Source organism: Schistocerca nitens, chromosome 3, assembly GCF_023898315.1.
Source record: "Schistocerca nitens isolate TAMUIC-IGC-003100 chromosome 3, iqSchNite1.1, whole genome shotgun sequence".
Classification (NCBI taxonomy): domain Eukaryota; kingdom Metazoa; phylum Arthropoda; class Insecta; order Orthoptera; family Acrididae; genus Schistocerca; species Schistocerca nitens.
Window position 1 is genome coordinate 589,975,085 of NC_064616.1, and position 25,847 is coordinate 590,000,931.

Below are 25,847 nucleotides of genomic sequence, written 5' to 3' on the forward strand. Positions count from 1 at the left end.
TTTGTATCATTCAAGTCAAATGGTAATTGCTATTTAAAGGCTTTATGTAGTAAGCTTTTTTTCTGGTGTTCACTTTCTTGCTGAATTGCAGTGAAGCCATGTATGCTGGATAATTGCAATACTACCATGCCATAAATTCCATCCAAAAAATTTTCATTCATGATACATATTTGAGCATGCTTCACCATGTTGCTTTGAGCACTGTCTGGTCCACAACATTGCATAAAAATGCCTGATGACTGACTATACCTTAAATTGGTAGCATTTATGTCTATCATTCCAGAGATTATTCAGCATACACTAATTACAACAGCTGCAAATAATGCTACACTGGCCGCACCAAAATCTTGTCATTAAGATTCCTTAAAACTGCTTTATTAAACTGAGCTAGCGCACTATCTCAAGTGCATTAAATATTACTGGAATGCCATACTTCACTAGATGATACATAATCATGTGCAGGATTTTTGGCAAGTTGTAAACTGCTTGCAAAGGTTAATTTCTCAACGTGACTTAGTACATTCCTGGAGCAATAACTAGCTACTGGATTTAATTCATAAAGGAAATTACATGCAAATTATAAAATACATCATGTACTGAAACATGCATCAATAGACTGTTATTTACCTTGTCACAAACAAGGCACTGTAGCAGTTGCAATATAGTTGGAGCAACACCTTCATCCAGCAAACAACATGCCTTAATGAGGAATGGTACAAGTTGTGTGTCACGTGCACAGTATGTTTGCCAGTGACCAACACGAGAAGATGCAACTTCGACACATGCCTTCAAATGTTCAACTAGTTCCACCAAAGTATCATAAGGCAGTGTATTGCATCGAGGATATGGAGACTGTGGGTCTAATCCGTGTGAAGAACAAACTTGCTGAATCCACTGTAACAAAAAGAAACAAGATATCGATTTTGGAGAAAAGTAACTAACAATTCACTTTGTACATTAATCTCTTAACATTTTAAATACTATTGTATATATTAGGTTGGCACATAAGTTCATAACATTTATGTTTTGCATGTTGGTATCCCAGTAGCGACGGGTTTATTTATCGACTGTCTTTTTCTTTGGTAGTTCACTGTTACTATTTCAGTTTATATACTGTCATTTTCTCATGGAGATAGCGAGTGGAGCTGTGCATGGTAGAAGATAGAGTGAGAAGTAAAGAAATCTGAAGATCTGATATTCTTCTGTTTCAGTTCAATAGAGCAGTGACAGCAACAGAGACAGCCAGAAAAATTTGCGACGTGTATGGATATAATGCCATTGGATAAAGCATGGCAAGAAATTTTTTTCTTTTGTTAACAAGGATAGTTTTGACATTAGTGACTCTCCTTGTTCAGGAAGGCCTTTGGGGTTTGATGAAGAGCATTTAAACACATTAATCCACAATGATCCATAACAGTGAATATGAGAACTGGCACATGTGATGAACTGTGATCATTCCCCCATCCATTCTATTTACATGCAATAGGGAACGTTTAAAAATCAGGTGTACAAATACTGCACACTCTGCTCGAAGTCAAAATCACAAAAATCTGGAGGTGGCCATATGGGTTTATCTGCTTGTTTGTTATCAACTGGCTTGTGAACGATACTGATCATTCCTGTCTTGTATCATTACTAGTGAAGAGAAATGGCATCTTCATGGTAACATAAGGAAAACAAAGGAATGGCTGAGCAAAACAGCAACTCCCCGTACAAAGACCTGTGCACATCCACAAAACAATGTAATGCGTACAGCAGAAATGCACCGGTGTAGTGCACTACATATTAGTTACCCGAAGTGTAACCGTCAATGCTGACATTATTGTCAATAATTACCAGGAAGACCGTGTGAAGTGATTCTCCACCACAATACCCCCTGCTTGCATACTGACAAGAAAACACTATACAAGAGTTGGGTTGGGAAGTCATTCTGCAACCACCTTATTCATTTGATCTTATGCCCTCAGATTTTCACCTCAAAACCGCACTTTTCTACAGTTGTGGAAACAAAAAGTTACCCCAGCATTGGTAGACTGTTGTAAACAGTGGAGGGGAATATATTACCGACGACTAAAGTCTCCATTACATTTATTTGTTGTGTTTATTAAACTTTTGGAAAAATGCTACATACTTATGCATCAACCCAATAATTCACATCAGAATATAATGTATGCTGTTCACAGTAAAGACCTACATTAAAAAAAGTTTTCAGAAATTCTCATTTGTAACACATACCTATCGACTCAAGCGTAACTGCAAAACTGGTTCAAGAAAAAGTTTTAGATAATTCGTAGCTTTTTTGCTTGATGATTTCTGTCTCCCTTCTAGTAATTATACAAAGGGAGTTATGGTTTCAACACAAGCTGTATAATTACACGGAAAAGATACATTTTTATAATCAAGATAAGAAGATAGGTCCAGGAGGAAAAACGATTGTTGTTATTGGTACATAAGGTGAACATCCAAAGGCTTCTCAGAAGTGTTAGTGTTAGGTTTCTTCCTTCTACTTGCACACACCATGATGTCAATTTCAATTCTTCAGAGAAATAAGGTAGTGAAAGTTTTACAGGCCACACACACCTTTGTTTTTGATGCAGGCTGCAACATGTAATTGCTGTAGAAGATTATTTCCCTGGAGAATAGAATACTATCACAGGTTTTTTCTGTGAGTGTATGACACTCCAAGATTTGGTTTCATACAATGACATCATCTTAACTTCTACATCCCAGGTGGGTAGATCTGAACTGTGTAATGATTTTGTAGATGAATAATCTGACATAGATAGGGTTGGTAGTTGTAGTTTTTCTGTAGCTTGAGCAACTCCTGCTTCTCCAGTATGAGCGAGTCAGTTCTTTTCGGCATCAAGTAGTTTGAACAAAAACTCAGCAATATGTTATTTTGAAAGAAAGAAGGGATCCACCATTTGATTAACAAAATAAAAGAGGATTCTTTCAGGAGTTTTCCATAGTTACTCAATTAATCATTTCCATCCTGTGCCATTGATTGAATAATACAAGTCCTTAACAATAATAAATCATAATTTGAACTATGTGTGTATTAACAAATAAATCCCTAGGCATTTGATGACAAGATCTTCTAATAGTGGAACAAGGAAATTGCCTGTTTAAATGCAAAATTAAGAAAATATATGTAATTACAAATACAAATATTCTCACACATAGAGAAACCACACAGACAGTTACATATTCTATTACACATACTTGTTAATTTAGTAGCTTGTTAACTTTCAAAAATATATTAACAAGTGTAATTTAGATTCATTCTTCTCATGTTAATTTTTGCTAATAAGAAGGGAAGTGTGCCTGTCATAAACCCCATCTCAGTTTTCAAATGTATGTCAGACGACACAAATTAATTTTAATGTGATTCTTCAGTTTCTCTCAGTGTATTTGTTGATCGAAGACTCCATTGGTGTACTGCCAATTTACAGTGTCCAACTACACCGACCTCTGCGACTCCACAACTGCCGACATGTGCCAACCACATAGTGAATGGCCTGTAAGGCAGCCTCCCACACTCAGGAGATCAGCGCACCTGACGATGACGACATGTCTGATTGCCGAAATATTTTGCCCGTTGGACCCTATGAACTGACAATATGCCCGTGGACTCTTCGATAAACTAATTTTTATTTTCCAGTGTCCCTTTATGTCCCCCCCCCCCCCCCCACACACACACACACACACACACACACACACAGAGAGAGAGAGAGAGAGAGAGAGAACTATATTTTGAAATAATGTCATCACTTACATTGAAATGTGAGTTCAGAGAATGCAAATCCCGCAATTGCCGGTATTCTTCTTTTGTACCACAGATAGAAAGTAGTAATTTTCTAACTTGCCGACGTACGAAAGGCGTCTGTTGAGTCATCATATATTCACAGAGGTAATAGCGCCATTCCTGTTGCATAGATAATAAAGAACATTGACACAAATAACTACATCGAATATTTCTTGTAACAACTATTACTACAATAATAGCTGTAACACACGAGTAACTATTAACTACTATTTTGACATCCATCTAAGGGACTCACAATTCCTCCCAAATCTGATAATATAAATTCAGATAAACAAAAGAAGAAGAAGAAGAAGAAGAAGAAGACGACAGGTTTAAATACTTGAATGAAAATAATTACGAGGCATGTTTTTCAAGTATCATTTTGAAAATCCGCTGTTGCAGCACCAAGGTCAGTATTTGGTGTATGCATGCAGTGTAATACACTCTGTCAGCAAGTCACAGACATCATTACGGAGTCGTTTGGTGTGTTTACATTTGGTTGTGAGTACTTGGTATGTTTCGTCAGACTGAGAATCCTGTCGACTGTGAAATATGCGCTGATATTTGTTTTCTTAGTGCTAAATGTGTGTAGGTGATCAACACGGTGATGATGATGATGATGATGATGATGATAATAAAGAGGTCAAAACAGAGGAAGATTTCTACAAGGATGGTTTTGAAAAAGTTGGTTTTACTATATGATAAATGCCAGTGGGAATTATGTCAAAAAGTAGATTAAAGCACAGGAATTCATGTAAAAATAAAATTGCAACTTGTTTTATTTTAATGTCAAAATTGTACTTACTTTAAAAAAAAAAACACGTCTTGTATAAATTATGTAAATGATATCCTATGATAGGGCTGAGTGCAAAAATTATGTAAATGACTTTCTATGATTGGGCTGAGTGTAATACGATACAGCTGGTAACAAGCCTTAAAGTGTAAACTTTGAAACAGCCAAGTCACAGCACTGTAATTTGCTGTTAAAGCAATCAAAACAAAATGGTGCAGCACACTTCCACTTCATCAATGGACTGCATCATTTCATTTTGGCTTCTCTAACAGCATGCTACGATACTGTAGCACAAGGATAAGTGTGTACCAGGACTGCATATAGGTATCTGTAACCACACAATACATTAATTACGTAACCGTATCTTTTTGAGGTGGCAATTAAACTATATGACTACCCCTTGTACATAATGTTGCTGTACCAAATATAAGCAACTAGCACAAATTTAATCCTCATTTTGTCGTCAATTTTGCATACTATACAAGAATCAGACATAATTCCTAGCTCCAAATGTGTGTCCAACTACATAATGGTAACTTCCACATGCAAAATATTTGCAATTTCTTGGAATATGGCTACTACAGTTCCTTGTGATGTGTTATAGGAGGTAGAAAGCCACCGATATTCATATTCAAACTCCCATATTAAATGGCAGTGATTTGTGCACTCTTGACATGGATGTATTTTATAGGGTAATTATACAGAAAATCAGGGTGCTTTGCAAAAAGGAGATCTGTCATGAAAGGGTGCAAACAACAACATAAAATACTGTTGTAGTCAGAACGTCTCATGATGCCACCTGCAAGAACCAAACATCCATGTTATCTCAAGTAAATACACCCCATAGCATAACAACTTGCACTAACAGCCTGCGTTAAGTCCTGCAGTGAAATATCTCAAACTGTCTCTCTGAAAGATTTCACCTTCTAACATGATCAAACAGATAATTCATCTGAATAGGGATATTTCACTGTCGTTCCAGTGTCTGATCTTAGGTTTCCCCACATCCACTTAAACATTATCAGGGTTTAACACTGTTGACAATACAGCAATTAGAAATAGAGTACAATCTCTGACTGGACATGAGTAGCAAATGAAATCAGCCATAATTTTTCCAATGACAGATGTTTTCATAATACTATACCCGACCATAATTTCCCTTGCCAACACTGCTAAAACTGGTGACTCCGCCACTCTGCCTACAACTAACAGATTTTTCTCTGTCCCCAAACTCTTGTCATATACCTTTTATATCACAAAATGTGCCGTCTACATGACTGACAAGTATACATTTCCCTGGTAGATGGCGAACACAACATTCTGAGTAATCAAAGTAAACAAGTAATAAATGAATAAAAATATCACATTTTAAATGTGCCAGGAAATTTCAAAAATACCTGTTCACTTGCCTCATCAACAAGTATGGTCTTTGCTTGATTCAAACTACTCTTGTGGATTTGATAAGGTAGTCTTAACACCATTTCAGTCAACAATTGAGGATAAGCTTCAAACACATCAGCTGCATGGCTCTTCACATACTGTCGGAGGAAGAATGGTGCCATATCAGGTGGTGGGATGGTTGGACGAGCCTTAAGCAAGGTTCCACCTACTATAGAAGTTCCTTCTTCTGGCGATGAACTGAAACAGGAGAAAGGCATTACCTTTCAGTTCAGAAAGAAATTTCATGATGGTGGTGGTAATAGTAATAATAATAATAACAACCTCTTCCAGTAATTTAAAAGTGACTTCAGTAATGCCAAACAATAGTTAATTAGATCAGATTCCCTCAAGGTGGTGGAGGTAACACTTGATACAAATGATGTATTCTCTGTTGTTGCCTTACTGGTTGACTTGGTACGAGATAACATAACACCTGTAAGAAAGATGAAGTTTTCTGTCAAAGTACAATAAAATGAATACATGATTTCAAATAGTACCACAAGGTATTTCACACATTCAATCAATAATGTCTTTATTTGAACAAAACTAGAAGATGCACACTTTGAAACTTACTAAGAAGCCTCATGATTACTAAACACACTTCACGGTTCTTATTCCGCTCAGACACATTGCTTGTATCAGGTTGTTTCAGGTTTAACTCAATTAAAAGTGCAGATAGTAACTGTTTCAAGCAGTCCTGACTTCTTTCTTCATTGCCATAAAGATCACTTGTCAGCATCAACACAACCTGTACGACAAACATAGATGAATAGTCAAAATTTGAAAAAGTTAAATTCTTTAAAGAACCAAATGTATACTATAAATGCAACATACTTTAAGGTCTTCAGTTTTCTCAACACAAAACGCCTCTACATCAGAAATGCCAGTCAAATGGACACGGGATAATATAAGCTATAAATTTTGACTGCATTTTCTCATTCTGAGAGAACTGTTTAACTGTTAGAAACCTTTCAACAGCCAAGACCACACAAAATATTTTTTCATTTAAGGCAACCGGTTTCAACAGACTATGTTGTCATCTTCAGGTCTTTCACAACAAAAAGATTTTAAAATCTGAAGATGCTAGCATAGTCTGTTGAAACAGGTTGTCTTCAATAAAGAAATATTTTATGCGATCCACGAACTATGGACCTTGACCATGGACCATGCCATTGGTGGGGGAGGCTTGCGTGTCTCAGTGAAACAGATGGCTGTACCGAAGTGCAACTACAATGGAGGGGTATCTGTTGTGGTTCCTGAAGAGGGGCAGCCGCCTTTTCAGTAGTTTCAGGGGCAACAGTCTGGATGATTGACTGAACTGGTCTTGCAACATCAACCAAAACAGCTTTGCTGTGCTGGTACTGCAAAAGGCTCAGAGCAAGGAGAAACTACAGCTGTAATTTTTCCTGAGGGCTTGCAGCTCCACTGTACGATTGAATGATTATGGTATCCTCTTGAATAAAATATTCCGGAGGTAAAATAGACCCCCATTCAGATCTTCAGTTGGGGACTACTCACGAGGATATTGTCATCAGCAAAGAGAAAACTGGCATTCTACATATCAGAGCATGGAATGTTAGATCCCTTAATTGCAGAGGTAAGTCATAAAATTTAAAAAGGGAAATGGATAGAGTGAAGTTAGATACAGTGGAAATTAGTGAAGTTCGGTGGCAGGAGGAACAGGACTTCTGGTCACGTGAATACAGGGTTATAAATACAAAATCAAATAGGGGTAATGCAGGAGTAGGTTTAATAATGAATAAAAAACTAGAATGCGGATAAGTTACTATGAACAGCATAGTGAACATATTATTGTAGCCAAGTTAGACACAAAGCCTGCTCCCACCACAGTAGCACAAGTTTATATGCCAACTAGCTCTCCAGATGATGAAGAGATTGAAGAAATGTATGATGAGATAAAAGAAATTATTCTGGTAGTTAATGGAGACGAAAATTTAATAGTCATGGGGGACTGGAATTTGATACTAGGAAAAGGAAGGGAAGGAAAAATAGTAGGTGAACATGGACTGGGGGAAGGAATGACACAGGAAACCGCCTGGTAGTATTTTGCACTGGAACCGCCTGGTAGAATTTTGCACAGACCATAATTTAATCATTGCTAACACTTGTTTTAAGAATAATGAAAGAAGCCTGCATATGTGGATGAGTACTGTAGACAGTGGAAGGTTTCAGATTGATTATACAATAGTAAGATAGAGATTTCCGAATCAGGTTTTAAACTGTAAGACATTTCTATGGGCAGATGTTGACTGACCACAGTTGGTTGTTTATGAACTGTAGATTAAAACTGAAGAAATTGCAAAAAAAGGTGGGAATTTAAGGAGATGGGACCAGGATAAACTGAAAGATCGAGGGGTTTCAGAGGGAGCAGTAGGGAACGACTGACAGGAACATGGGAAAGGAACACAGAAGAAGAAGAAAGGGTAGTTTTGAGAGATGAAATACAAAAGGCAGCAGAGGATCAAATATGAAAAAAAGTCAAGGGCGAGCAGAAATCCTTGGGTAACACAGTTAGATATTGAATTTAATTGATGAAAGGAGAAAGTATAAAAATGCAGCAAATGAAGCAGGCAAAAGGGAGACCGACAGGAAGTGCAAAATGGCTAAGCAGAAATGGCTAGGGGACAATTGTAAGGATGTAGAAGCATATATCACTAGGGGGTAAGATAGATGCCACCTACAGCAAAACTGAAGAGTCCTTTGGAGATCAAAAAGAACCACCTGTATAAATACCAAGAGCTCAGATGGAAAACCAGGCCTAGGCAAAGAAGGGAAAGCAGAAAGGTGGAAGGAGCGTGTAGAGGGTCTATACAAGGGGTATGTACTTGAGGGCAATATTATGGAAATGGAAGAGGATGTAGTAGAAGATGAGAGACAGATATGATACTGCATGAAGAATCTGACAGAGCAATGAAAGACCTAAGTCAAAACAAGGCTCTGGGAATAAACAACATTCTGTTAGAACTACTGATAGCCTTGGGAGAGCAAGATGTATGAGACAGGTGAAATACCCTTGGACTTCAAGAAGAATATAATAATAAAAATTCCAAAGAAAGCAATACTAACATGAATTTTTTACAGACAAATGGAAAAACTGGTAGAAGCCAACCTCGGGGAATATCAGCTTAGATCCCCGAGAAATGTAGGAACACACAAGGCAATACTAAGCCTACGACTTCTAAGAAAAGATAGGTTAAGGAAAGGCAAACAATTTGTAGACTTAGAAAAAGCTTTTGACAATGTTGACTGGAACACTGTCTTTCAAATTCTACAGGTGGCAGAGTAAAATACAGGGAGTGAAAGGCTATTTACAATTTGTACAGAAACCAGATGGCAGTGATAAGAGTCAAGGGGCATGAATGGGAAGCAATGGTTGAGATGGAGTAAGACAGGATTGTAGCCTATTTCCAATGTTATTCAATCTGTACATTGAGCAAGCAGTAAAGGAAACAAAAGAACAATTTGGAGGAGGAGTTAAAAGTCCATGGTGAAGAAATAAAAACCTTGAGGTTTGCCGATGACATTGGAATTCTGTCATAGATTGCAATGGATTCGGAGGAGCAATTGGAAGGAAATTGACAATGTCTTGAGAGGAGGATATCAGATGCATATAAACAAAAGCAAAATGAGGTTAATGGAATGTAGTTGAATTAAATCAGGTGATGCTGAGGGAATTAGATTTGGGAATGAGACACTTACAATAGTAGACGAGTTTTGCTATTTGGGGAGCTAAATAACTGATGTTGGTCGAAATAGAGAGGATATAAAATGTAGACTGGCATTGGCAAGGAAAGCATTTCTGAAGAAGAGAAATTTGTTAACATTGAGTAAAGATTTAGTGTCAGGAAGTCTTTTCTGAAAGTACTTGTATGGAGTGTAGCCATGTATGGAAGTGACATGGACAATATGTAGTTTAGACAAGAAGAGAATAGAAGCTTTCGAAACATGGTGCTACAGAAGAATGCTGAATATTAGATGGGTAGATCATTTAATTAATGAGGTGGTACTGAACAGGCTAGGGGAGAAGAGGAATTTGTGGCAAAACTTGACTAGACGAAGGGATTGATTGGCAGGACACATTCTGAGGCATCAAGGGATCACCAACTTAGTACTGCAGGGAAGTGTAGAGGGTAAAAATCGTACAGAGAAACCAGAGATGAATACAGTAAGCAGATTCAGAAGGATGCAGGTTGCAACAGTTACTCCGAGATGAAGAGGCCTGCACAGGATAGAGTAGTACGGAGAGCTGCATCAAACCAGTCTTTGGACTGAAGACCACAACAAAACAAAAGCAACAACAACAACAACAACAACAACAACAACAACAACAACATGCTGTCATCTTCAGGTCTTTTATTACAAAAAGATTCTGAAACCTGAAGGCGACAGCACAACCTGTTGAAATAGATTGTCTTCAACAAAGAAACAATTTTATGTCATCTTGGCTGTTGAATTGTTTATAACTATACAGTTCCATAAATGACTCACAGAACTAACTGCAACACACCACCCTTGTATGAGTGTGTGTGTGTGTGTGTGAGAGAGAGAGAGAGAGAGAGAGAGAGAGAGAGAGAGAGAGAGAGAGAGAGAGAGAGGGGGGGGGGATGAGGATGACGATTACAAAAAAGTCATAGATGTGTTGTTTGTACATGTCTTGTAAAGTCCTTTACATTATTTCCCTAAAAAAAGGAAGGGCAATAAAATGAAGACTACATGCAGTTATGGGACACACAGTTTAAGATACGACAGACCATACTACACGTCATCTGCAGCACTAAGACTTGTTAATTTAATTCAATACAAAAGTAGTTTTGGGTTTTATGACACTTCATAACGTATATAAGATGTTCAGCTTTGTATACATTTAACAAGTTGCAAGTAAACTTATGAAATCATAAAGCATCATTTTAGTACAATAAATATATTTACTTGCAAAAAGGGTATAGATTTGACTCCTCCCAGGTTTTTGAGCTTAGAAACGGCACCAATGAAGTGCTCCAATAGTGCAAGCCGAAGAAAGTGAATACGTGGACTACTTGTTTCTTCTTCAGCATCTGTATCTTCATCATGTTCCTGTTCCACCTTCTGTTCTGGTTCATCTGCATCCTGCATCTGAAAACAGTAACAATACTAAGTAACTGACTTGAAGAAATTAACTTTGAATGTAGAATAAACAAAAGTTACTTATTTTTGTATTATTCAAGAGCATATATGAACAACTGGCTGTAGCAATTTTGATAAGAAAGATTTTAACCAACATTTCCACTTTCATACAGGTAAACTGACTATTTTTCCCCTCCTGCTTATGTAACACCTGCGCAAAAGTGTACCCATGAGATTTCTCCTCCTCCTCCTCCTCCTCCTCCTCCTCCCCCCCCCCCCCCCTCTCTCTCTCTCTCTCTCTCTCTCTCTCTCTCTCTCTCTCTCCCCCCCCCCCCTTTTTTCTGTTTTTATTACACTGACTTCAACTTCGAAGGATGTGAATAATGCTCCTACTAAGATCTGTATTTACTGAATGATATTAAATGTTTTTGAAATAGCACAAGTAAATTCATAATTAAGCTAAAATAAAGAGAGATCCTATAGGTCAACTCCTTATATACCACAGAAGACTTTTATTTAGGACTTTTTAGCTTATTCACTGTTAAGTATTATATACTTGGTTTATAAAAGCAAAAACAATCAATCTTTGACACAATAATTTAATTGGATGGATAAAAAAATACTCACCAAGCGGCGACAGATCACACACATTAAAAATGGTTCTAATTAGGCAAGCTTTCAGAGCCAGTGGCTCCTCTTCAGGTAGAAGGGTTGAAGGGGAAGGAAGAGGGGTGAAGGAAAAGGACTGTAGAGGTCTAGGAAAACGGGTAGATTTTGGGAAAGTCAGGCAGAACTGTGGGTCAGGAGAAACTTACCGCATGGGATGAGAAGCAAAGACTGATTGTTGAGGACTGCATCAGATGAGATTGGAAAACCTGAGACCTTAAAGGGGGAAAATAGGGTAATATGCAAGACAGGGATTACTGCTTAAACATTGTGCATGAATTAATAAGAGTGAAAACCTAAGTGTATTGTATGTAACGGAAGTGGGAGGAGGGCGCATTGAAATAGACAGGTAAGACAATGAAAGATGTAGAAAACTAAAATGGAGTGAAGAAAAGAGTAGTTACTGTGAAGAAATGCTGAGACAGAAGAAATTAACGTAAATTAAGGCCAGGTGAGTGGAGAGAATTAAGGACACATTGTAGTGCTAGTTCCCACCGGCATAGTTCTGAGAAACTGGAGTCTGGAGGTAGAATCCAGGCACCGAGATCACGATTGTCATGTTGTAGAGCATGCTCTGCAAGAGGATATTGCGTATTGACAGTATGAACATACAGCCGTACAGCGTTGGCACTCAAGGCAAACCTATTTGTTTGGATGCAGACTCTTTACAGCAATACACCACCATTCTCACGTCAGTCTTCACTGTACATAATTAACCCACCAACATAGTTCAAAAGCAGATTGACTGGGCCATCACATCCCATCCTGGTACTGCTGATCTCTCTCTCAAAACTTTGGAACACACCACTGGTCACTCAGTATTTTGCTGGTGTGGAATGTATTAATCAGCTACTTCGACAAGGCTATGACTTCCTAAAATCATGCCCTGAAATGAAACCCATTCTGTCTGAAATTTTGCCCACCACACCTAGAATAGCTTTCTGTCACCCTCCCAATCTCTGGAATATTCTTGTCAGACCCTATGCTCCTTCTGCACCCATCTCCCTACCCCACAACTCCTACCTCTATGACCACCCCCACTGCAAGACTTGCCCTATGCACCCTCCTACTGCCACCTATACCAGTCCTGTAACTGGCAAAACATATACTACTAAAGGGAGAGCCACCTGTGAAACAACACTTGTCATATACCAGGTGTTACGTAAACACTATTCGGCCTTTTACATTGCAGTGACTACCACCAAATTATCAATTAGGATGAATGGGTGTAGGCAGAGAGTGTATACTGGCAAAACACAACATCCTGTTGCAGATAATGCTCTACAACATGACAACTGTGATCTCAGTGCCTGTTTCACCACATGAACCATCTAGATTCTTCCCCCAGACACCAGTTTCTTCACAGGTGGGAACTAGTGCTACAACATGTCCTTAGATTTCGTCAACTACTCTGCCTTAATTTACATTAATTTCTTCCGTCTCAGCATTTCTTCACAGTGACTACTCTTTTCTTCACTTCGTTTTAGTTTTCTACATTTTTCATCTTTCATCGTCTTACCTGATATTTTTCATGGCCCTCCTCCCATCTGTGTTACATACAATGCACTTAACTTTTCACTCTTATTAACTCATGCATGGTGTTTAAGCAGTAATCTCTGTCTTGTTGCATATTATACTATCTTCCACTTTTAAGTTCTCAGGTTTTCAAATCTTGTCCGATGCAGTCCTCAACAGTCAGTCTTTCCTTCTCATCCCGAGTGGTAAGACTCCCCAGCGTGTGTTTCTGGTCGACTTTCCTGAAATCTACCCCTTTTCCTAGACCTCTCTTCCTTACCTGTCAACCCTTCTGCCTGAAGAAGGAGCCACTGGCTCCAGAAGCTCGCCTAATTATAGCCTCCTCTTATGTGTGGGTTCTGCCGCCACTTGGTGGTTTTCTTATCTATCCAATTAATATACTTACTTTAGTTATTTAACTAAGTCTTCTTTTCTGTTATATGCACTTGTCTGGGGATGGTCAGCATGTAGCCATATTTAAATAAAAATTATGTTAATGGTAGATTAACTTCTCATGATTAGGTTCACAGTCATTGGATGCAAAAATTATTTATTTTCACTGTCACAATTTTGGTCTAAGGCCATTATCAAAGACTAAACCATGTACAAGAACATTGGTTGGTTAGAATTTATGTTTAACATGGTAACATTGTTAAAAGACTCAGACACGACAATGAAATGTGTACACGAGGGAGAATTTTGAAGTTTGACATGTGCTAAAGCACGGGATTAAGGCTGAAATTGCAACAGTAGAAATAAATAATTTTTACAGCAATGGTGACTATGATGGCCTTTAATAAGTTAATAATGTATTATTAGATTTCATCCCCATCATTACGGTATATCAAGCAAGTTATCTAGAACACTTAACTGACCAGAAAGCTAGATCTTTTAACTCTATTCCCCTCCCCTGCTTCTCTTCACAACTGCTGTTACATGGGACAATTTCCATTATTATCTTCCCTTGACTATCAGAGCACGTTAATGCATCCAGAAGTAACACCATGACCTCTGGGATTTTGAAGGCAAACTTTGGTTTAAAACCTCTCCTGCAACACAGCTCAAATTGTTGTGCATTTGTCCACCATTCAAGCATTTCATATAATTTGTTATTTACATTTTATTCAAGTGTTAGCTTCATTTAACAAAATTGATAACAACAGTTGCGGACTGCCTATATTCGAGATGAGAAGAATCTTTTCAAAATATAGAACTGACAAAGGTTCCAAGTAGCAGTTGTTATGGGGATTAGCAAGAGATAGGAACAGTGTTACAGGTACAGATTAGTTACACATTCAAAAATGGTTCAAATGGCTCTGAGCGCTATGGGACTCAACTGCTGAGGTCATAAGTCCCCTAGAACTTAGAACTACTTAAACCTAACTAACCTAAGGACAACACACACATCCATGCCCGAGGCAGGATTCGAACCTGCGACCGTAGCGGTCGCGCGGTTCCAAACTGTAGCGCCAGAACCGCTCGGCCACCAGCGGCCGGCAGTTACACATTCCATGGGTCACTTGTACGATATACGATAATGATGTGGACAGGGTCTAATAAGGTATTATTATTTTCATTTGTATTTGAATATAGCTACATGCTAATTATCTGCAGAAGAGTTAATATAGCAGCAAATAATATGTAGTTAAATAGCTAAAGCAAGTCTGAAATTCTTTGACACAAAATGAACTACCAAGTACTGAACACAAATTCTTCTATGGAATACAAGGAAGTTGCACTGTATGAGCTCTGTTAGCTTTATTACAATTTTGGTTTTGCCATCTGTAAGGCATTTACCATCACTGGATAAATGCTCAAAGATTTAATAAAATTTCATATAATGATTGATGGTGGTTGTCAGTTATATCATTTTATTAACTACGTATAAATTAAAATGAAATTAATGAAGGATCCTACGGAAGAAAGTAATGTAGAGTGGTTGCTGGATTCGTTCCGATGAGCACGTATTTTCCATGTCAATCAATGATACCATATGGCATGAGATGTAATTTTTGTCAGCAGTTGGCCAGTGTTGGTTTCAAAATTGTTATTGAATGGCAGTGAAAAAAAAATATTTTTAATACATCACTTTCATTTTATTTTAAACATCCTGATGACTTTTCTGTAATATGTAGTTATATACACAAACCTTCCCCGTGATGCAGTTTATTAGTGAAAACTATTTCGAAAATGTCATGCTGTTTTACTTCAATATTAAATAGTTTTAATTAATCACCACTTTGCATAACGATTAGTAATCAGTTTTACACACTGGAGACACATGTGAGAAAGCTGCAATGTTGTCCTGGAAGAGTAGGTTAGATGTTGCCTTCCTCCAGCTTGGTAAAAAGTTTTAAAGTATCATATGTGTATCCAAGTTGTGTGGAGGAGAGTGATTAGTGCTTGCACAGTGTATTATTGTGCATATGTTGTTGCTGATGAAAGGAACGCAGAGGATAAAACTCGGTGCTAGCACATACATCACTTCCATCCAATGGACGAATCATTGACATTTAAAATGATCTTTAACATGTGATGTTGTTTTAATGTTTACACTCAAGAGTTTCTCAAGGCAAAACACTTAGTTTTTTTTCCCTCTTTAAGAGCTGCTTTTCAGAAGGGGCCCCACAGCATGCACTAGGCCAGTGAATGAGATATTTAATATTTTTCTGTTTTCTGCTGCAGACTGATTTCAGTATCTCATTATCTACATATGAGTCTCATCCTGGCAATTTAACATTTTCAAATAATCCTACAATACACAATACATAGTTTTTACCATATAAATTTACAAGAACATAAATTTGCCTGCTTATGCGTATTTCGGTAGATATTTATGTTTTATGGATCACAACATAGTGTGTTGGAACCATAGAATTTTCATTGCATTTTTTTATGGCCGTGTTAATTGTATGTAAAATGAAAATATAACAAGTAAAAGTAAAAATTCAAATTTTCTCAAACTCAGGAAATTTATAAAATTTCATGTGACAATTGTAATCAATTTTACAGTGGACAAATGGCTAGGAACTACTCTATTAGATTTAAAGAACACATGTGAAATTGTGAAAGTCATGAATCCACACTTAATAAATGCTTACATGAGCATATATACTTCCAGACAAAATTCATATTGAACAAACAGAACTAAAGCACAAGCAATATTTTGACAACCTTACTTATTTCCTAAAAGAGAAAGGATAATTTTCAGCAGCTCATGATGTCAAGAAATAAATCAAAACAATAGAACACTCAATGGGAATTATATATCTGCACAGTAAATGAAAGTACAGAATAATATAATTTTTTTCTCAAGTTACTGAAATTCTGTGAATATGAATTGTAAATTTATTGTGAACATACAAGTGTCACTGGACTGGATTGTGCTACCAAACAAATGTAAGTGAAATTAAAAAAGTGCACACAAGTCGAAGTTCTGACGAACTCCAACAGCACAGAAACTGACATCGAGTCTCCAAAAATAAAAAAAAAAAAAAAAAAAAAAACACACACACACATTATATCAAGCGTTTCAAAATGAATGTAGGAGTTTTAAGGCCTTGTAGTATTTACTACATTCAACTTGTAGTATTTATTACATTTAACTTACAATTGCAAATAAAACACTCTTAGGAAAAAAAAAAAAAAAGGAAAATAAAAAAATATACACCACAAACGAATTATCGAAATGGGGCGGAAATCGGTAGATGTGATGTACACATACAGACAAGCAAATGATTACAATTTCAATAACACAAATGTGTTAGTCAAGAGAAAAAGCTTCACAAATTGAGCTAGTCAATAACGCACTAGTCCATCTCTGGACCATATGCAAGCAGTTATCTGGCTTGGCATTTATTGATAAGAGTTGTTTGATGTTCCCGTGTGGGATATCATGCCAAATTCTACCCAACTGGCATGTTAGATTATAAAAATCCTGAGCTGGTTGGAGAGCCCTGTCCATAATGCTCCAAACGGTCTCCTTTCAGAAGAGATCCAGCAAGCTGCAGGCCAAGGTACGGTTTGGCAAGCACAAAAACAATCAGTAGAAATTCTCACCATGTGCAGGTGGGAAATATCTTACTGAAATGTAAGCCCAGTCAGTTGGTATCCCACCGCTGTCTGGGGTGTTTTGAGGCCTGTCTTCACTTATCTTTGGGGCTCAATTTGAAGTGGGACTCGTCACTGAAGACAATTTTACTCCAGTCAATGAGGAGTCATGGTCTGGGGTGCCATTCCTTTCATAGCAGGACCTCTTTGGTTGTCATCCGCATTACACTTACAACACTGCAGTATGTCGACAATATTGTACACCCTATTTTGTTGCCCTTCATGGCAAGCTGTCCTGGGCTTACATTTCAGCATGATAATACCTGTCCGCATATGCCGACAGTTTCTACTGTTTGTCTTCACGCTTGCCAAACCCTGGTTCGGGCAGCTAGGTCACTGGATCTTTCCCCAATGGGGAATGTTTGGAGACCTCCAACTTGGTCAAGATTTTGACAGTCTAACATGCCAATTGGACATAATCTGGCACGAGATACATCAGGAGGTCATCCAACGACTATCAATCAATGCCAAACCGAGTAACTGCTTGCATAAGGGACACAGGTAGACCAACACATTATTGACTTGCTCAATTTGTGAAGCTTTCTCTCTTGAATAAATTGCCCAATTTTTCTGAAATTGTAATCATTTTCTTGTCTGTACACGTACATCACATCTGTATCATTCAGATAATTCCTTCATAGAGTCTCATGTTTTCTGTCTTAGTGTGTACATCAAATGGAAGAGCACCAGTGTTGTTTGTATACCAGTGCATTTGTGCGTGCACCGTTTCCCGTGCCACCCACCAGAAAGCATTAGTAGCAAAGATGGCAATTAGTGAAAATGATAAGTTTCATTGTAGTTCTCCAAATGATAGTAACATTCATAGACGATGTCATCAGTTTGAGGACAGTAGTTGTCTTTGCTAAGGGAAGAGTATGGGACAACCAGGAGTGACTGAAAAATGTGTTGAAGGATTCAGAGACTCTTTTACATGTAGCCCCAATAAATCAGATTGGAGGGCTAGTTGCAAATTAGCAATTCTGCTGCTATCTGAGAGAATACTTTTACGATACGGTTCACAACTATGTCCTTATTTTTTGCAATTGTTACAAGCTGTAAAGCCTGCAAGTTTACAGCATTGTATCTGACCGCCGATTGGCTGCAAGGGGGCAGATAACAGATCTTGTTTGACAGATCTGGTTTCGTATGGTATCCAGGTTCACTTAGTGCTATTTTCACATTAGGGGATTCATAAAAGGAACATGTTTATGTACCTCCACTATTAGCTGATCTACCCGACTTAAGAAACAAGATTGAAGCAGTTGTTGCAACAATTACTTCAGACGCACTGATAACCGTTTGGGAAGACAGTGCCTACTGGATCGATGTGTGCTAGGTGACGAATGGTGGTAACATTGAGTAACTGTAAGATAAACTGAGCAGCTCTTTCATTTGATGTACTATTTACAGCTGTGGAAGTTGAATGTAATAAACGCTACAAAGCCTTAAAACGGCAATGTTCATTTAGAACACCCAGTATTGTAACACATAAAACACAAATATCTACCAAAATTAATATTCTTATAATTTTATATGAAAAAAATTAATATTCTTATAATTTTATATGAAAAAACTTAATTTTATATTGCTGAAATGCCTGAATATGGGATACCACCGAGTTGAGACTTGTACGTGAATAATGAGATGATAAATTCAGTATGCAGCACAAAACAGAAAAATATTTAATATGTCATTTACTCTTAGCTATGAGAGATGAAAACCAGTTAACACAATATTTGAGCTGCTATAGGAGAATAATGTGAACTGCACAATCAAATAGTTCTCACAATCCACAGAAAATACTACTCGCAGTACTTCGTCATGTAAGCTTCGTATAATCTCATTTCTGATTGGAAAAATAGCTTGCTCTATGGAGAGGGATGTTTGAATTGCGAACTGAGACTTCCAGTTACTTCTCTGTGCCATGGATGCCTATTTCAATGTCCTCCATGTGGAAGTCTGTACGATAAACAATTGTACGTTTGTACAATCCTCCTATGTGAATGATTCCGTAAACGTGAAACTTAAAACTTCAACTTTCCATTTGCCATCTTCTATAATCACCCCAAAGTAGTCGATGAGTGACTGGGCAGAAGCATTCGATTCACTTAGTGCTTTAACATATAACCAGAATTTTCTTGATTTCTTGGCAAGATCTTTCACTAAGGTATGACAGTAGGGGAATTGTATGCTTTGTGCATATGGATGGATGAATTTCTACTAACTTTTGCCTGGCAACATTTGCGCATTCTTTTTTTGAACTGAGAATGTAACGAACTCCATTTCCTCAGCATTTTCCAAATTTGATTATTAAAACATAGAGGGTCCTTTCCATTCTTAATACACGTACTTGGCACATACGTCTCCAGAGCGCGATTTACAATCAGTTTAAATTTTGCTGATAATTCCTCTACATCCATCATATTGGAGTTAATTGACATCCATTCATTGTCTAAGTGGGACACAAGCAACTGCTTATCTGATTTTTCTAGCGTAAATACTCTCCTAGCCTTCTTGACAAATTTATTAACTTTAGTAAGCATCACTGTTATGAGGACATCATGAGTGCTAATCCCTGTCTGTATGCTGACACTACTGATAAGGTCAGGCCTGTTTGCAGCTACAAGGACTAAAAGATTTCCATTGTGTGTGGATTGCCTAACTAGTTGCTCAAGGCAGGGCAGGTTTCAATAAAGTGCACTAATATAGATCAATTTTCACAAAACTAATGTAACTTACAAGATAATTAATATCATATTTTCTATCGTAAATTTTGCCACTATACTCGTTAAATTCTGAATTTTGACACGATACTTTTGTCACCATAATTTTTATGAATCCAATGAATCCTATACTAATTAATTAAGCCACAAATTAAGAATTTGTATGCACGATTACAATTCTAAAAATGGCTGTTATATTAGTAAGTAAGGTATTCCTAATGCAGGTTCACAATATTGTACTGTAACTTTTTCTAAATTATTAACACGTAACATATTTCATGGAACACATTATTGCCTTACCATGAAGTCTACAGAGAATAGCAAAATCTAGCCGACACATTTTTCGAAACATTATGTAAATTTCGAAATAAGCAAATATCTTTACCTGAGTCTTTCAAGCACGCATCTCTGAGTGACAGTTTCAGAAAAAATTCTGCACTCTAGTATCTGCCTTTTAACATGTGAAATGGTACAGTGATTAATTTAACCAATGGATACATTCATTGAGGTGACTATTGGAAACATTACCAAGTGCACTGTTCCATTCAGTATTCTGTCACAGTGCAATGCTGTTACTGCCTTCATCGAATATTGTGTCACTTCACAGAGACAGTGTTATAAAGGTTGTGTTTGGAGATAGAAGTTGATGAGCTTAACAGTATATGATGTGCAAATATGAAACTGGACCTGGTGGTGCTTAATTTATAGTGGTAATAAATGTGGGAAGAGCCATGTAGCTGTAATAAATGTGTTGTGTATGTGATTTTCGTAACTAAAAGAAACATTTGACAACTATATCCACAAGACTGCAAGTACAAAACAAGTAGTGGATTGTCACAAGGTTTGTTGTGGGTCTGCATACAATTTTATCCAGTACCTTTGAGAAGGTGGTCGGTATTGAGATTGACTGATAATTATTAATCTGTCTTGTTGTCTTTCTTGTAAAGTGGTCTGCCAATAGTGTACTATTAGTCTGGAAATATTTCTTGTGATGATGATGTGTTGCATATATTAACAAGTTTTATTACTTTACTCAAGATATTATCAACTAGAGTTTTTGAGGGAGTTAATTACATTTTTCATTTCTTTGGCAGAGCATGAAGTAATTGCATATATATATAAGGCATTGCTTCTTGGATATATTCTACTGCTTTATCCCTTGAATTGTCCATTCCAGTCTCTTTAACTTCTTCAGTGAATTAATTATTAAATAAGTTGGCTACCTGATTGCAATCATTTATTACTTAGCTCTTTTCTTTAACTGTAAAATCTTCTGATGTGTTTCTTTAAGTTTTCTCATTTGATAGAATATACCATTATCTTTCTGGCATGCATCTGGGACAACAATATTTTTTCTTCCAATATTTCGGCTAATAGCTGTACAGCCATCTCGAAGGCAATTTGGTGATGGAATTAAAACCACTTGACACTCATATGGTTATAGTTGGTGGGGACTTCAACCTTCCCTCGATATGTTGGCAAAAATACTTGTTCAAAACCAGTGGTAGGCAGAAAACATCTTCCGAGATTGTCCTAAATGCTTTCTCCAAAAATTATTTCGAGCAGTTAGTCCACGAACCCACGCGAATTGTAAATGGTTGCGAAAACACACTTGACCTCTTAGCCACAAACAATCCAGAGCTAATAGAGAGCATCATGACTGATATAGGGATTAGTGATCACAAGGTCGTTGTAGCTAGGCTCAATACCGTTTCTTCCAAATCCACCAGAAACAAACGCAAAATAATTTTATTTAAAAAAGCGGATAAAGTGTCGCTAGAAGCCTTCCTAAGAGACAATCGCCATTCCTTACGAACTGACTATGCAAATGTAGACGAGATGTGGCTCAAATTCAAAGATATAGTAGCAACAGCAATTGAGAGATTCATACCTCATAAATTGGTAAGAGATGCAACTGATCCCACATGGTACACAAAACAGGTCCGAATGCTGTTACAGAGGCAACGGAAAAAGCATGCGTTCAATGCGAGATGCCTTTAATAGGTTCCAAAACGAAACATTGTCTCGAAATTTGGTAGAAAATCCGAAGAAATTCTGGTCGTATGTAAAGTACACAAGTGGCAAGACACAGTCAATACCTTCGCTGCGCAGTGCCGATGGTACTGTTACCGATGACTGTGCCGCTAAAGCAGAGATATTGAACGCAGTTTTCCGAAATTCCTTCACCAGGGAAGACGAATGGAATATTCCAGAATTTGAAACACGAACAGCTGCTAGCATGAGTTTCTTAGAAGTAGATACCTTAGGGGCTGCGAAGAAACTCAAATCACTTGATACAGGCAAGTCTTCAGGTCCAGATTGTACACTGATTTGGTTCCTTTCAGATTACGCTGATACAATAGTTCCCTACTTAGCAATCATATACAACCACTCGCTCACCGATAGATCTGTACCTGCAGATTGGAAAATTGTGCAGGTCGCATCAGTGTTTAAGAAGGGTAGTAGGAGTAATCCATCTAACTACAGACCTATATCATTGACGTCGGATTGCAGTAGGGTTTTGGAGCATATACTGTATTCAAACATTATGAATCACCTCAAAGGGAACGATCTATTGATACGTAATCAGCATGGTTTCAGAAAACATTGTTCTTGTGCAACACAGCTAGCTCTTTATTTGCACGAAGTAATGGCCGCTATCGACAGGGGATCTCAAGTTGATTCCGTATTTATATATTTCCGGAAAGCTTTTGACACCGTTCCTCACAAGCGACTTCTAATCAAGCTGTGGGCCTATGGGGTATCGTCTCAGTTGTGCGATTGGATTCGTGATTTCCTGTCAGGAAGGTCGCAGTTCGTAGTAATAGACAGCAAATCATTGAGTACAACTGAAGTGATATCAGGTGTTCCCCAGGGAAGCGACCTGGGACCTCTGCTGTTCCTGATCTATATAAATTACCTGGGTGAAAATCTGAGCAGTTCTCTTAGGTTGTTCGCAGATGATGCTATAATTTACCGTCTAGTAAGGTCATCTGAAGACCAGTATCAGTTGCAAAGTGATTTAGAAAAGATTGCTGTATGCTGTGGCAGGTGGCAGTTGACGCTAAATAACGAAAAGTGTGAGGTGATCCACATGAGTTCCAAAAGAAATCAGTTGGAATTCGATTACTTGATAAATAGTACAATTCTCAAGGCTGTCAATTCAACTAAGTACCTGGGTGTTAAAATTATGAACAACTTCAGTTGGAAAGACCACATAGAAAATACTGTGGGGAAGGCGAGCCAAAGGTTGCGTTTCATTGGCAGGACACTTAGAAGATGCAACAAGTCCACTAAAGAGACAGCTTACACTACACTCATTCATCCTCTGTTAGAATATTGCTGCGCGGTGTGGGATTCTTACCAGGTGGGATTGACGGAGGACTTCGAAAGGGTGCAAAAAAGGGCAGTTCGTTTTGTATTATCACGTAATAGGGGAGAGAGTGTGGCAGATATGATACGCGAGTTGGGATGGAAGTCATTAAAGCAAAGACGTTTTTCGTCGCGGCGAAATCTATTTACGAAATTTCAGTCACAAACTTTCTCTTCCAAATGCGAAAATATTTTGTTGAGCCCAACCTACATAGGTAGGAATGATCATCAAAATAAAATAAGAGAAATCAGAGCTCGAACAGAAAGGTTTAGGTGCTTTTTTTCCTGCGTGCTGTTCAGGAGTGGAATGGTAGGGAGATAGTATGATTGTGGTTCGATGAACCCTCTGCCAAGCACTTAAATGTGAATTGCAGAGTAATCCTGTAGATGTAGATGTAGAATGCTATGGAGTATATGCTACTGTTTCAGAGATAACATTCTGCAACAAGAGTGTCTATTATAAATAAAACCTGACACACTTAAGAATAAAACATACGAAGTGCAAATCCACAGTGTTTAGAAATTATGCGATTAAATATTAAAATAGATGATATGTGTCGGAATGCCAGGCAGCAAAGACTTGGAACCACAATTCCTTTGAGAGTGCAGAAGTGGAACAAGTGGTTTCCATGATTTGTTGATTTGGAATCCCTTGTTTCAGTTGAGCAGGTTGTCTGCTAATTGTATTTCCAGAGCTTTCTTGACTTCTGTAGCCCAATAGGATGAGGCTGTGCCCAGTATCTTCAAATTTCCCATAATCCACAGAAGGACTAGTGGAAATGAATATTCAGCCATTGCAGATCTGTTGAGCTGTACAAGGTGGGAGTGTCACTGGTGTTTGATTCGTCATTTGTGTACAGCATGTATTATTTGTTCTGGGTACGTTCCTTCCTCTCTCTCTCTCTCTCTCTCTCTCTCTCTCTCTCTCTCTCTCTCTCTCCCTCCCCCCCCCCCCTCCCCCACCCCTTTCTTTCTTTTTTTTTTTGTTGGGCACAGGAAAATGCATTTTGAGAATTTATTTTGATGTTATCATAATACTTCATGTAGACAAAACAGTGTGAGTGATAAAACTTCCTGGCAGATTAAAACTGTGTGCTAGATCGAGACTTGAACTCGGGACCTTTGCCTTTCACGGGCAAGTGCTCCACCATCTGAGCTTCCCAAACATGACTCACAACCTGTCCTCACAGCTTTACTTCTGCCAGTACCTCGTCTCCTACCTTCCAAACTTCACAGAAGCTCTCCTGTGAAACTTGCTGAACTAGCACTCCTGGAAGAAAGGATATTGCGGAGACATGGCTTTGCCACAGCCTGGGGGATGTTTCCCCACACAAGGCAAAGGTCCTGAGTTCATGTATCGGTCTGGCACACAGTTTTAATATGCCAGGAAGTTTCATATCAGTGCACCCTCTGCTGCAGAGTGAAAATTTCATTCTGGAAACATCCCCCAGGCTGTGGCAAAGCCATGTCTCTGCAATATCCATTCTTCCAGGAGTGCTAGTTCTGCAGGTTTGCAGGAGAGCATCTGTGAAGTCTGAAAGGTAGGAGATGAGGTACTGGCAGAAGTAAAGCTGTGAGGATGGGTCCTGAGTCGTGCTTGGGAAGCTCTGATGGTAGAGCACTTGCCCGCAAAAGGCGAACGTCCCTAGTTTGAGTCTCGGTCAGGCGCACAGTTTCAATCTGCCAGGAAGTTTCATATCAGTGCACACTCCACTGTAGAGTGAAAATTTCATTCATTCAGTGTGAGTGATGGTTTACATGTGTGTGAATTTCTACATGCTGAAGGAGGCATAGTACCTGCAAAGTAGATAAACAAAAATGCTATTTCTAACATAAGCAATTATTTTTATTTTATTTTTTTTTTAATTCAAAATTTATATTTTTCAATTGCAGTAAAACCATAAAAAGATTACTGCAGAGTACGAAAGGCAGTCACGTCACTACAATGGAGGGGTATCTGTTGAGAGACCACACAAACGTGTGGCTCCTGAAGAGGAGCAACAGCCTTTTCAGTAGTTGCTGGGGCAACAATCTGGATGACTGACTGAACTGGCCTTGTAACACAAGCAAAACAGCCTTACTGTAAGGGGAAACTAAACCATAATTTTTCCAAGGGCATGCAGCTCACTGTAAGATGAAATAATGATGGGGTCCTCTTGGGTAAAATATTCCGGAGGTAAAATAGTCCCCCATTCAGATCTCAGGGCAGGGACTACTCAGGAGTATGTCGTCATCAGGAGCAACATACTGGCATTGTGTAGATCAGAGCATGGAGTGTTAGATCCCTTAATTGCAGAGG

The 25,847-nt window shown here is 38.1% G+C and overlaps 1 protein-coding gene across 1 annotated transcript in view; it reads right to left on the minus strand.

The window, feature by feature from the left end:
• LOC126248505 (protein purity of essence) overlaps positions 1–25,847 on the minus strand; it is a 446,891-nt gene that overhangs the window by 120,181 nt on the left and 300,863 nt on the right. Inside the window, 6 exon segments of the mRNA XM_049949542.1 lie at positions 628–894; positions 3,776–3,925; positions 5,996–6,236; positions 6,321–6,471; positions 6,612–6,786; positions 10,989–11,171. Coding sequence (XP_049805499.1) covers positions 628–894; positions 3,776–3,925; positions 5,996–6,236; positions 6,321–6,471; positions 6,612–6,786; positions 10,989–11,171 — 1,167 coding nt within the window.